The sequence below is a fragment of the Acyrthosiphon pisum genome, chromosome A1 (genome assembly GCF_005508785.2).
Source record: "Acyrthosiphon pisum isolate AL4f chromosome A1, pea_aphid_22Mar2018_4r6ur, whole genome shotgun sequence".
Lineage (NCBI taxonomy): Eukaryota > Metazoa > Arthropoda > Insecta > Hemiptera > Aphididae > Acyrthosiphon > Acyrthosiphon pisum.
Genome location: NC_042494.1, coordinates 85658624 through 85674225, shown reverse-complemented (window position 1 = coordinate 85674225; position 15602 = coordinate 85658624). Strand labels below are relative to the sequence as shown.

The 15602-nt window shown below is 28.9% G+C and overlaps 1 protein-coding gene across 1 annotated transcript; it reads left to right on the top strand.

The window, feature by feature from the left end:
- The first annotated feature begins 430 nt into the window (after positions 1-430).
- Positions 431-8120, top strand: LOC100159920 (histone deacetylase Rpd3-like). Its single transcript, XM_001946560.4, has 9 exons — positions 431-761; positions 5313-5425; positions 5507-5624; positions 5710-6065; positions 6209-6410; positions 6477-6785; positions 6893-7067; positions 7137-7228; positions 8006-8120. The coding sequence occupies exons 1-9, from the start codon at positions 716-718 to the stop codon at positions 8068-8070; spliced, it is 1476 nt and encodes a 491-aa protein (XP_001946595.2). The 5' UTR covers positions 431-715; the 3' UTR covers positions 8071-8120.
- Positions 8121-15602: the final 7482 nt, after the last annotated feature.

Sequence of the window (15602 nt, the reverse complement as noted above, 5' to 3'; positions counted from 1 at the left end):
TGGTCAATCACAATCATATTCATCATACTTTCTTATCACATCTATCACCTAAAGGGTTACAGCAGCGCTGAATTATCGAAGGCACGGTAACTAATAAGTAATAATCAAACTAATCAATACATTTCGATGAACATTTTACGGAAACTTTTAAAAATAAAAATAAAACTATGACATAAGCAACCCCCCTTGGTTCGCCACTGATATAGATGTATATATATATTGGTATATATATAATATTATAATTGGTTGGCGGATCCATGATAACATAATATCAGAATGCCGCACGATATTCAAATGCGCGCGCACCGGATGCCAAAATGACATGTTGCCGTGAGACGCTCGTGTTGTTTTCACTGTTCACTTTTATCACAGATTACGTATACCACTTGGTGATAATGATATTATAGAGAGCAAGTTGTTGTTTATTCTTATCAGCAGTTTATGGAGGACACTTCGGCAACCACATGTTCTTATCATAGCTCGTTGCGCAACTGGTATACTATTATCTATAATCGTGCCCCGAACACATTTATAACTGCTCAAAACGTACGGTGCGATTTTTATGTTTCCAACTCGCTTTTACGGCGATGTTTTAAATAGTAAACAGTAAATAACAATAACAGTGTTGTGGTCACTCAGCCGTACGCCACACGCGCACACACCGATATCTCCAAGAACTACCTAAACCCCCGGCCAGGACGCCTAGGAAGCCACAATGTCAGTCACGCCGTTTAAGAGAAAAGTCTGTTATTATTACGACAGTGAGTATCGTTTAAATCGTTGTTAAATCTGTCGTATGCTCTCGACTGTCACCGTTTAATGCTTCTGATGCTTCAGCGACGGCTAAGACATCTCTTGTTTCGGTGTCTGGCCAGCTGCAGTTCAAGAGTGTTTACCGGCTCTGTCGATTGTCTCCGCACAACCGGCTCACAATAAGAAAACCTTAGTAATTATGCCCAGTCTGATGCGGTTTTCTTTTTTTTTGTAAATTCTGTCCTGTACTTCTGAATGACATATCTCAGGACTGTCTCTGATACAGTAATCAATCAAGCCACGATAAAGTACTGTTGTGATCCAGTTGTCTAGCACAGTTGACAAAGGTCAAATCAAATGAATTAACACGTAGACAAATTAACTATTATTATGAATTTATTGACGTTAGGTCGTTATTTAACACATTTTAAACACTTGGAGTAATGTTACAATTTAAGACAAATATCTTTAGCATGAATACTGTCAACTAGTCGTCACGCAGAAAGTGTGTCTTGTACTCTTGTCTCCCTCTCGGAGCGCCTTTTATATACTAGGCAACAGTCAGATTGGTCTTTTACTAGGTTCCCCTTAAGTATTCGCTATGGCTCTTTTAGTACTTTAGAAACTAACTTTTCCTTGTGACACTTATTAAATAGTAATTAATATATTGTTCCACGTATCCCATGCGCAATACTGTAATAATAATATATACGTGTGTGGTCCTACACATTGACTGCAACTGTACCTACTACTTTTATAGTAACTTGGGAACCTATCTGTTTTTATTTTCATGGTTACTTACCTTAAATATTTCTATGCACACACAGAATAAATGCACATACCTACCAAGATGTACAAGACATTTTTGAAGTTGTCTTATGTATGTTATTTTGTTTTAGTCAAAATTTTCAATTTATTCCATTCTGTAAGTACCTAACCTATCTGTAAAAATCTTAAGTACCTAATTATAATCTGAAGTATAAAAATATAAAGACTCAAATAAACTGTAGTTAATAATTGTTGAAGACTTTAATTACTTTATATAAATATTATAAGCAATTACCAGGGCTCGTTACTTCATGCACTAAAAAATGCATAAATAAGCATGCATTCATGCACTAAAAATTGTTAAAATATGCATTAAAATATGCACTAAAAAGTTCGAAAATATGCATTTATATGCTCTAACATTTTTAAATTATGCACTCAAAATATGCATTATGTAAAAAAATCATGAAAAAGTTTTAAAATAATAAGAATTAATCCATAAATTTAAAAAAATTCAAATTCCTCCACACTGTTTGTTTTTCTTTCGGCATTGTTAAAATAAAATATGAATAATGTGTACAGTAGTAACCTACCTATACCTCACATGAAAACACTAAAACAGGAAATTGAATGGATAAACGCATACGACTCATACGAGTAAACTCATCGACGAGTGTAAGAAAACTATACTGTAGAGTGTAGCAATGTACAAAATTATAAATGCTAGTTGATGAGAAGCTGCCACTTTATACTGTGGAGGATGGTAGTGGTAGCGATTACACTGTTTCTGCGATATTTCGTAAAACGCATAAAATCTAAATAAGTATGTAGGTACTAGGACATTAGGTAGTCACATGCTCACTGAATAAAAATAAATCAAAACACTATAATTTTGTAAACATGAAAGTAAATAAGAAACAAGAAACATTTCAAATATTTGTCTAAAAAATATTTTTATGAAATAATATGCACTAACGACTGTAAGAAATCGACTATATGCCAAATATGCCTTTACACCCAAAACATGCAAAAACATGCACTATCAAACTTCATATTATTATTACTATTGTTATGAAACGGATTTGTAACTCAGCTAGCATGTTTTCCTGTGTAGCAAAAAAAAACATGCAGATGCATGAACTTACGAGCCCTGGTAATTACATATAATTTTGTTGATTATATAATTAAATATAGCTATACTTATTATACATGAAAATCAGGTATGTGATATTAAATAAAAATTCTGAAATTTAACATCCTATCTACACATTTGGTTAAGAACTAAACTTCCTTTGTATATAATATATTATAATACGTTATAATACCTATAAATTATAGCAAATAAATATTGCATTAGACTAAGCAAATTTGGTAAAATATACAGTTTAAAACTTCTTATGATAATTCTTAAATCACCATTTTGGTATACTTCAGCAAATACCTATTATATTTATATACTTGTAAATTTTTTGCAAATAGGTACCTACTCATAGTTTTTACAAACAAAGGTAAAAGTAAATAATTATGCAAAATAAATTAATCGTCAGTATCAATAAATATATTTGTTTTGTTGTATTTTTATTTGCTTGATTGATAATAAATGAAATAATCATTATAGTCAAGGTACCTTTTACTTGTGCGTTTACTTATACTACTTCGATACCACTTTAAATTTTCGTAATGTCTGTCATATTTTTAAATGGACATAATATGCGGTTTAAATTAATTCCTTATGTTAATTTTTTAATAAAATCATTGGAGATGAAATTTCGAATGGTAAATGTATTTTGATTTTAATTTTTTTTTTTTAATAGATCTAAGATATAGTCAACAAACTTAAATTTAAAAATCTCAATTTAAGTACAACATTTAATAATCAAGAGGTGCCACAAATGTGTGATTCCCTCATGTGTATATTAACCCGTTATCTGTTTGTAATATAAATATTCCTTATTGTATAAATTGTAATTTCAAAAAATAAAGGCAATTTTTAATTAATTAACAAAATGAAAAAGTATAGATAACATTTTGCGTGGCATCCAAATAAATAATCACACATAAGAGTATCTCATTGAATTATTATAAAAAGGTTTATTACTTATTTTATGTTTATAAATTCTATGAATTGTTTGTTTTTTTTTCATTTGCTAATACAAACCCACCTATCTAATTTAACTAGATACATCAAATGATTTTGGTTTTTAATCATAAGTAGGTACAATATTTAATATTATGTAAATATTTGTGGGTAATTTTTACTTTAATCTTATATTAAAATACCTAACATAATGTCAATATATATTTCATTTATCTTAAATTGTCATGTTCTAAACGCATATACTCTATTCATAATAAGAACAGACCGCATTTGTGCATCGCGACTTAGCTTGGTCCTGCTAGACCACCTGGTGGCCGATTTGTTAATTATTCGGTAACAGTGAATATTTTTGGTGGCAGCTGTGTTGGGGTTGGATGTGGTTTTGTCCGCCACCTGGTATGTTCTTATTTTGAATAGAATATAATATTATCACTAAGGGTGGTATTTATTTTTATGAAAAATACAAAAACAAAATATTTTATATCATGGCTTTCTCTAAAAATAATAACATTAATTGTTTCATAGCCATATGCTGGTTTCACATTGTGTCAAATTTTAAGTTCTTAATATCAGTTGTGACTAAACAAATTGATTTATTCCCTAATTTTGTTGTGTTAACCTTAGTTATTACACCTGGATACCAATGTCAATATTATATGTTGAGAAATCCGGGGAAAAATCCATTAAATATTGACTAAATTTTACTGACAACTTTATTAGGGTCAATTTATAGTTTTATACCATTGAATCGTATAGAGTGCCCCCTATTTTCATCGACAGAATTACAATACCTAAGTGATTCAAATTTTAAATAATAGGTACAATAATGACAACCGCTTTTGATTGATGATACATAGACTTAAAAAATAACAATTATTGCAGTATTATAAATTAGGTACATAATTGTTTAGTTTAGTTCCCATATGACAGGTTAAGCGCCTTGTGTACCATTCTTGGTACATGGTTGCTAACTCAAAAAGTAGTGAACATTTCTTATTAACTATGGACCTAAAACTTTATGAAAATTTTTGATATTTTTATTTTAGTTTGTTATGTGATTATAAAATGTGATTTTGTATCGGAATTGATGATTTTCAATTGTATACCAAATATACACATAGCTCCCTGGGAATATCAGATCTAAATATAATTAAATAATTAATTATAATTTTGTTAGTTAGGTAATAACGTTGAAGAGTAATTGTAAATAATATTATTTTTGACTACTTATTAATTGTAAAAAATTGTTGGGAAAAAATATTTAATAAACAAATAATATTGCATCGTTATCTTTCAATTGATAGTTATTAGTTGTCGTATATTCACATTTATAATACTTATATATACACAATACACAGATCAAGCACCATATTCAATACCTAAATCATAAAATTGTACTTTTTATAAACATTCTAAAGTGTATTATAATATAATGTAAAAAAATATGTGAATTCTTTTTGTTGTTGAAATATAAAAATGTAACTTAATATTATAATGTTTATCTCCCCCAGATATTTATATATTTATAAATATCACACAGCTTTATACTTAGGTATTTATACTGTTTAAGGTATTAAGTAATTCAATTTGTATCGAAGTTGTTGTGCCTATAGTTGCTTTTAATTGATGGGATACTTTTTCTATCAATTTCAAAAAGCTTTTTAATGCAATTTACTATTATACATTTTTACAGGTGACATAGAAAACTATTATTATGGAAAAAGTCATCCTATGAAACCACATAGAATTCGTCTGACTCATGATTTGCTTTTAAATTACGGTTTATATCGAAAAATGGAAATATATGTAAGTCAAGTTTGATAAATTTTAGTATTATATATTTTTCAATTTACTAATTTACTAATAAAATAAATTTTTATAATTTAGAGACCTCATAAAGCAACTGCGGAAGAAATGACCAAATTTCATAGTGATGAGTATATACGCTTTTTACGAAATGTTCGTCCAGGCAATATGAACAAGTATATTAAAGAAATGTATAGATGTAAGTATACTGTCACTTTTACTCAAATGTATCTGTAAATATCGATTAAAAAAAATAAATTAAATCGGTTATTTTTTTTTTATAGTCAATGTAGGTGAAGATTGTCCAGTTTTTGATGGTCTGTACCAATTTAGCCAGATATCTGCGGGCGGTTCAGTAGCAGCAGCTGTAAAGTTAAATAAGCAATCTACAGATATTTGTATAAATTGGGGAGGTGGTCTCCATCACGCAAAAAAATCTGAAGCCAGTGGCTTTTGTTATGTTAATGACATCGTACTTGGTATATTAGAATTGCTTAAATACCATCAACGAATATTGTACATCGATATTGATGTTCATCATGGTGATGGCGTTGAAGAAGCATTTTACACTACTGATAGAGTTATGACAGTTTCATTCCACAAATATGGCGATTATTTCCCTGGTACTGGTGAACTTAGAGTAAGTCAATGAATAGTAAAATAATTAACCTGTCAGTGGTTGCAATGTTAGCATTTGTTTTAACATTTGATGAATAAGTTTTTATGTGGTTTCTGGTAAATAAATTATTTGATAACAATATTGAAATGTTTTCATTTTTTTAGGACATAGGTGCTGGAAAAGGAAAATACTATGCAGTTAACATTCCCTTAGGAGATGGAATGGATGATGATAGTTATGAATCAATATTCGTACCAATAATTACTAAAGTAATGGAGACTTTCCAACCTAGTGTAGTTGTATTACAATGTGGAGCAGATTCACTTACAGGAGATAGGCTTGGATGTTTTAATTTAACTGTTAAGGGTATGAAAGTTTTATATATGAATTATTTATAAATTTTAAATTTTAAAACTAAATTAATATTATTAGGTCATGGTAAATGTGTTGAATTCGTGAAACGTTATGGTTTACCTCTTCTTATGGTTGGTGGAGGTGGTTATACTATCCGAAATGTATCTCGATGTTGGACATATGAGACAGCTGTAGCCTTGGGAGTTGAAATTGCTAACGAATTGCCAAATAATGACTATTTTGAATACTTTGGACCCGATTACAAACTTCATATTAGTCCTTCAAATATGACCAATACAAATGCTACTAAACATTTAGAAAAAGTTAAAATCCGACTCTTCAAAAACTTACGAATGCTACCTCATGCCCCAGGAGTTCAAGTTCAAGGTAAATTCTATCATACTCACAATTTTAATCAAATAGTTTATTTTTTAATGCGAACATTTGAGTTTTGAATGAACTATTTACTATTTAATTCTTATTTTTATTATTAGCTATTCCTGAAGATGGTGTACGTAATGAGTCTGATGATGAAGATAATGTTAACCCAGATGAAAGGAAACCTCAGTCCATTACAGACAAACAAATTGCACCTGACAATGAGTATAGCGATAGTGAGGATGAAGGAATGGCTCCTGGAGTAGGGGGTGGTGGCCGAAAAAATAACAGGTATAGCCACAGTTTTAATTTTAATATTATAATATTCCATGTAGGTATATAATAATATTTTTGTTTTAGATCTTATAAAACGGTTGCACCTGCTAGAAAACAAACACGTTTGAACTCTATTAAGATGAAAGTAGATAAACCTGAATTTCATATTCTAAAAGGTAATTATTTTCTATATTACTCACTTCACAAACAAAAATGTAGTATGAAACTGCAGTGGCTAAATGCCAATTTTTAAATTTCCATTGCATAAGTCAGTCATTTTATGTTTATATGTAGAACTAATGTGACGTTTTTAATTTAAATTGCATTAAAAAAAAATTCTATGTTGAAAAATGTACATCCTAGTTTTTAGTAAAAAATACATTTTCTTACATATTATTTGCTATTTATTGTTCCAAAACAAGATCTTGTATGAAGGTTGCCAAGTGTTCTTCATAAATGACAGCTACATTTTTCACCTTAAATAATACCTGAATTGTTCTCTGTAATTTGCTTAATTAATGTCCATTATTTGTTTAGAATTTAATATAATGCACATAAACATTGTGTGATATCTTCTATAATACTTATGTGATGCCATTTTGTTTTATTTTTTATGCATATAATTATTAATTCAATAGAATAATGTTACTTACAGTGGCGTAAACAATTATGTTCATCGAAATCAATTACTTCAAGATTTTATAAATTTTAATTGGTTGGATGGATAGGTTTCTAATATAGTTATGTTCTCTTATGTAGTTTTCTGAAATTACGTTTCATTGGTTTATACAACTTTCAAGTATAGGCAGTGTTGTATTTACTATTTAGGGTGAGCTTTCCTAAGTGCATACATTTTATTCATAAAATTATAGGTTAAATTGTGTTTGAAGTGTATAATATCACTTAATGCTTGAATTTATTTTGGTAATTAATATCTTAAATATTTGTTTTAGATGATAAAGAAGATAAATCTGTTAGTTCTGATGTTTCAAAGAAAAAGGATACTGTCAATTCGTGAATTTATGACTAAATTATATACTAAAATTGTAAATGATTAAAAAAAAAAAAGTAAAAAAGTAATTTACTGTCATTCATTTGTGTACTCAACTTTGATAATTAGGGCGGTATAATGTAATTTAGTTATTTATCTTGTTTATAGTTACTAATTTATGGTTTATGATTGTTAACTTTAATAATAATGCCTTTAATAAGTTTTAAAAAAATGAAGCTGCGATATTAAGCTGAGTATAAGAGTTCTGGAAAATTTTTTTTTTACATTTATTAGTTCATCAAAATTTCCATGTCAGCTATTGATAAAATAGTTGTAATCAATTATTTTTTTCTATTAAATTTATTATAGTCTTACATCTTATTAGTTTTAATAATTAGTAAGATCTGATATAAGAATAATTTTCAATCCCAATTAGGTTTGTATTTTATTTTGTATTATTAAATAACTATGTACTCCTACTTATATATATATTTTTTGTATAAAACAAAATAAATAACTATTTATTACATTATTTTATAACTATTCTGTGTTATTTATTGCATTTCAATCTATGGGCCGATACCATTTTTATAATATGTATTAAATTAAATTTATAATTATTGAACATGTAAAACTAAACCTTTATCAAATGTTAGCTACATTATTACTCCATTTGTCCAGTTCCATCTCTTCTTTACACTTCTTTGATGCTCGGTACAAACAACATAAGTCAAAAACGTCTAGTTTTCAGTAGAAGCAATTTAAAGTTTGAAAAATGTTCTCAAATCGTGAGTGAATTAATGATTTACTCTATGTGGTTAAATATGATACTTATGTGACTAATTATGTATCTGTATGGTATCCAATGAAATTTACTTAAAATTTAAGGTTTTTTATGACTTAAGACAATAATATCTGACTACTACCCTGACTTAATACTTTAAGACCACACTATTACCGATTGTTGTTATTACTGTCTTAGCATACAACTTACTAAAATATTGGAATGTCATCCTCCCACATTATTAAAAAATAAAAATATATACACATACAGTTAAAAAAAAAACATCACTGTATAAATTTCAAGAAAAAATGTTTTTACTTTTATCAAAAATATGTCAACAAATTAAAATAAAATTTTCAATATAACAAAATAAAATAAATTAGTGCTTCAACTAACAGAATAATAATAGACTGTATTATTATGTATAATAATAAAAAGAACAACATTTTAAAATAAAAATTACTAAACTTATTTATAATAATATTATAATATGAAACAATTAATTTTAACAAAACAAAATAAAATAAATTAGTGCTTCAACTAATAGAATAATAATAGACTGTATTATAATGTATAATAATAAAAAGATTAAAAGAACAACATTTTAAAATAAAAATCATGGCTTAAATATACAAGGTTATTGCACATAGCCCATATTGTTATCAAACAAAAATAAAATGGCAGCGTAAGGGTATGGTCCATATCATAGAATATAATATCATTGTATAGCCAGTGTACGTTGTCCTCTTACGCTGCCATTTTAATTCCTTAACGTGATAAAATGATATAGTGGGGGTACAATTGCAATAACCCTGTATATTTAAGCCATGATAAAAATTACCAAACTTATTTATAATATGAAACAATTAATTTTAACAAAACAAATTAAAAATGATCTTAGTCTGAGAATTACATTTTAATAAGTTATGACTTATCAGCATTCAGTAATATCTTATTGTTTTCTATTTTATTCTCCATCAATACTAACTTCATCGAGATCCGGATCATTATCTTGAGTATCATATTTTGTTGTTTTCAACTCACGATAGAATTGATAAAATATTGGTGGTATTAGGGGTAGCAGATCTAGTAAATCTTTCTTTTTTTTTTTTGATATTGCTAAAGGTCCATTGTATTTTTTTTTTACTTGTAATATAGTACCACTATTTCCTCTGCGGAGGAAACTTAAGGTCTTAAATGGTGCATTTTCATCGAGAGTAGTTTTATAATTTAAAACACATTTCCCTGTTTTAGTATATTGTAACCAAAATACTGGTTGCCATTTAAATTGTTCTCTATCTGTATTTAATTTATGAACCATTAAAGGACCTTTATTTAAGTAAATTAGAAAAATCAAAAAAATCAGTTTGACTCATTTCTACTACTTGAAACTTGCTTACTTTTCCTGTTCTTCTTACAAGTTGATACCAATCGTGGGGAGGGTAAATAGGAGTATTTGATTTCTTTTTTGATTTTTCTATCATTGAGTGATCTATATCGCATTCCATGTGCGTATGGCCAGCAACTAAAAATTTGTGTTTAATAATTTTTATGTTGGGCAGTTCTTGAATAGCTTTCAAAAACATTGCTGATACATATGTGTTTTTATTTTGACCACCACATGTATCAGAATAAAATGTTATTTCGGTTTCATTTGGTTGAATATTGTGTTTTAAATGATAATAAAAGCAAGAAGCAATCTCATTTGCTCCTCTTCCTGCTATTCCTTCATGCCACATATAATTATATGATTTTCCAGTACAATATATTAATTTCTTCATGGTTTGTTTCTTCTGCAACTTTTATTTGTATCTGTAGTACATCATATTTATGGCAGGTATCAACACTTGGTTTTTTAAAAGCAAGTTTTAATTTGTGAAATTCTCTTTCAATTCATACATTTTTTGTAAATTTAAATTACTAGGTAAATATTTCTTATCATTTAATTTCCTTGTATAATGACTTTCATAGGATGGGAATGAATTTATATGTTCAATAACTTTAGCTAATCGATCATCTAAAATCTTGTTTTTTGGTGATTTTTTACCCCTTTTATCCTGATTTACAATTCCAGAAATATTAAGACCTTTATTTTTAGTAACAGACCTAATGAAACCCTCTTTTTCATCGAATGTTTTTAAAAAGCAATCTTTACAGACTGAATGGCGTTGTCCGTTTATTTCAAAAAAATTATTTAATGTTAAAGTTCTGTTTTTATTGCTATCAAACTTTCTAGTACGAGAACATTTTTTTTCTGTTGAGTTTATTAAGCCAGATAAAAAAGACAGTCTTCTATCATAAGTACCCAAACTCCAATACTCACTAAAAATTTTACTTCTTACATCATCTGTTAAAAATGTTTGACACATTTTCCTGCATTTTTTTAGAGCTAACAAATGGTAATCCTTTATGTAAATTCAATTTTCTCTCTTTTCTGACAGATCTAGACCAATTTGTTTTTTCTTTTGATGTTCCAGCTCATCTTCTGTGTTCATATCTAATAAACAAATGTATTAAAGAATATTTATAATTTATTTTAAAATTAACTATTTAAATTAATTTTTCTTACTTTCTGATCCAGATCTTAAAGATTGATTCATATTTTCCTCATCAGATACTAAAAGCTCCCTGCATTCATCATCTGTACCTGATTCATAAACCTCACTGGACTCTTTAGAGACTTCAACATAATTTTCTTGTATTGTTGTTTGTAATTCAGACTCTACTAAAAATATTTAACAAATAATTACATTATTCATATTCAACTTGTTAGATATTTTGAAATTTCTTACTTTGATTGGAATCAAATGATTTGTTGATATTATTATCAATATTATAATATTCAATGCCTTCAAAATTATTTTCTAGCAATATTTGAAATTAGACCACATACCACGGTGCTTCACATTGGTCACCCTATGGCCTATTGAGGTATTTATCTCTATAATAATATAGGCTCCCTAGTGTATACTATACAGCTATAAATTTCCTTATTTCAGATAACAGACCTTAATTTGAATACCTAGTTTATTGACGTCGTACTAGGATATTATGTAAAATTTAGATGTTAGGTATAATACATAATAATATATACCAATTCAGTCTGTAGTAGGTATAGGTACTTATTTTTATTGACTATTGGCGCCATCCGTCGCACTTATGAACTGTGCTTGAAAAACACATTTGTAATACTTGTAGGCTTATCAGTCCTACCAAAAATTCCAACAAATATTGAAGATGTACATAACGTATTATAAAAGTACCCTGTTCTTACAGCTGAAAATGAATATTTTCTCCTAGACAATGAGAGGCAAAATAATATACTATTATAAAATAACTAAAATAGTAATTTAATCCAAATTTAAATATAAATTTTCATTAAAATGACTATAAAAATAAACTGTGCTTCTGTATTTTTTAGGTATGGTATAAAATAGATTATGCAGAAATCAAGAGATCAAAAACAATCATCTCTCATTAATAGTAGATACATTAAAAAAATTAAAGAAGTTTTGGGTCTAAGAATATAGAATTAATTAAAATTTAAAAAAATAAATATTTAATAGAAGTTCAAAGAATTATTTTGCACTGATTTGATGACTTAATGTTAAAAAGGTGGGTAAGTGAATATCACTCTGCTGTACAGTAGGTTACAAGTGGGTCACTGTATAATGGATAGTATTAAATTTGAATTCAATGATATAATATCACTGTATAAGAAAAATGGTTTTGAGCGGAGACGGTTTGTCAGTCTAGATATTAGACATACATATTATAGGTATACTTATCTATAGTATTATTAATAATTTTCAAATTAATCATATCACAATATCCATTAGGTAACGCGTTATGCATCAGCAACAAACCGTGGTACTAACATAGATATATAATAGTATACCTACTTTAGAAGTTTCAAGTACCCACAAATAATATTATACAATCACAACAAAATAACTAAAATAGTTATTCCAGGTTTTTTAATATATAATTTCGTCCAAATTTGAACTTAAAATTACTATAAAAGTAAACTCTGTAAATGTATTTTTTAGATTTTTTCGTAACAGAATTAATTACTTACGTGGAATTTTGTTTTAAATTTTCAATCCTTAGATATAAAAGTTGAACATTTTATACATTTTTAAATACAAAATAATTATTCAATTTTAAATTTGATAAATTTTGTCAAGATATTAACTTCAAATGCTTATAAAAAAAATTGTGCCTATGTATTTGTAATATTTTTCAACTGCTATTGTAACAATGTATCAGGAGTCCTGTATTAATTTTTTACACTTTTTGGCCCAATAGATAAAACTTTATTGATATTTATAGAAAAAAAAACTAAACAAAATTGATAAATTACAATGTCCGTAAACAACTCAAAAAGAGTCAAATTATTTTAAAAATTTTATCGTATATATAAAATGCTAATATAAAAATTCAGTGAAATTTTCAAGTTTCTACAGTCATTTGTTTTTTAATTACAACAAAATAAGAAAATCGTAACATAAGAAATCGAGTGAATATCAATCGTTGAAAAAATATAAATTTCAGACGCTCATAAAAATGTAATTTGACTTGCTTGTAGACATTTTTTTTTTGAAAAAGGTAGACGAACTTAAGAGGAATCTTGTATTACATTTTCAAATCTTGGATTTAAAAACAAAATTTTTCATGAATTTCTAAGTCAAAATAATTTGCTAATTTTCGTGATTTTTCCATATTTTTTCAATTTTTAAACTTTTTCTTTTGTTTTTCACGTCGCTTTTGAAATCTACTGAGAAATGTGTACTTTTTACTCCCCAAAGTACCATCTAGATTCACTTTTCTCTTAGAAAAGATACTTTTGAAGAATATCCAAGCACTTTTACTGTCCTAAAAGGTGATAACAGACACAAAAAAAAAAAATGAAAAAATAAAAAAAAAAACACACCTCATTATAAAATCAAAACATTCACCGTTCCACTCAGAATCTAAAAATCATACGGAAAAAATAGCAAGTGAAAAAAAAAACCGAATGAACAAAAGCAAGTAAAGTATACAATGTGTCTATAAGGTAGATACTTTATGCTTATGACAGCAACGTGTTTCCAAATCGCACATACATTATATAGTTAACAAAACCTACCCAAATATAATGTATCTCCAATATACAGACTTCAGTCTGTCCCAAGTTACGAGGTTAAAGCTCGGCTGCGTTCATTATGTTCTTACAACAATTCAACGTTGTTTCTACTTTGTTTTAAATCAATATTATTATTATTATTTTTTTTTTTACTCATTAAAATTTCGTATAAAATAACAAAATCGAATAAAAATTAGTTGTCGATGGATGTTATTGGTTAGAATTAAATCCACGGTGATGTATGAACGATGTTGTGGGGAGGGGGGCGGCACTTTATTGTGGGTCGGATAAAAGTTTGTTTTGTTAGTTACGGTGGTCGGGCAAAGTTAGATGCGTAGATGAACTGAGAGAACGTAAATGTATAATATACAAACAATAGATTAAGTCGATTCACAGGGGATTGAACTGACTGAAGTGGTTTGCGAGAAGAGAGAAGAAATAAAGTGAAAGAGAGAGAATTAGGTACGAAAGGTGTTATGATGTATATAGCTGAAAATATCCGGTCGTGCACAAGTTGTTAATCAAATTTTTGTAGCATATGCTTTGCGTTGTATATATTTCTCAAAGTCTACCAAATGGACTGTGTTTTTCGACACGTCCGACGGTCTAGTTGTTTTCCATGTCAAATTGACTGCTAAATATGTACTTACGAAGAGTTACGTATTCGGTTCACAATTTTCATATAACTCATGTTGAACACCGATCTCAATTTTCAAAACAAGTAAAAACTACCCCAGAAATTGTTTTAACTGTGTACATTTTTAGTTTAAAAACAAATAATTGTATTTAAAATAACCGTTCTACTTCATTTAATGATCACAAACTCTGTGACAATTTGTGTGCCTTATTTTTTTCTTAAAACATTAACAAAAACCTGAGTTTGGTTTCTGGTAACACCGCATCTCCTCTTAAATGTTGTAACATCGCAGCATTTTTTGCCTTATTATTATTAAATACAACAAACATACCATATTATCATTCACGAGCATACCTTATTATTATATTGTTATGATTATCGCGCGTCAATGCAGGAATGACCGCAGTATTATGTAATAACTGTTCCCCGACCCCCACAACCCGCAGTGATCGGTACCTGCACGTCGTTTCTCACGGCCGCCGATGCCGTCAGCGCCTACGTCGGGTCCCGCGGCACGACACCAGCGGAGCAAACTGTCAAAAAGCCTGATTATTGTACGAATTCCCTCTATTACACGGCACTGACCTACCCCACCACACATCAACACCAAAAAGCTCCGTCGCGGGCCAAGCCGGATCGCCGTCCACTCACTCAATTTTTCGCCTTCAACGGCTCTCCACGTCTCATCGACGCTGACTACGCAGCTCTTCATCAACCGCGTCGATACCACACAAAAACCACGCGACATCGGCAACATTTCGGAATACAATAAAAACGTCTCCGCTAGCAGTTTGAGACCATCATATCATCACCGTCCAACGCCGTTCACGGTTCTAGCACGTCATAATTCATGAACGCGTACGACCACGGCGTTATGATGGGCTAAGGTCACCACGAGGGCCCGGGCGATGGGCCGAGCTTCGATCCAGTCATCACACACGTCAACGTCAATGTCGTAAAATATTATAATTTTTCTCCTCTGGTCCCCCCTTTTCAAGCATGCGGGCCGTAGA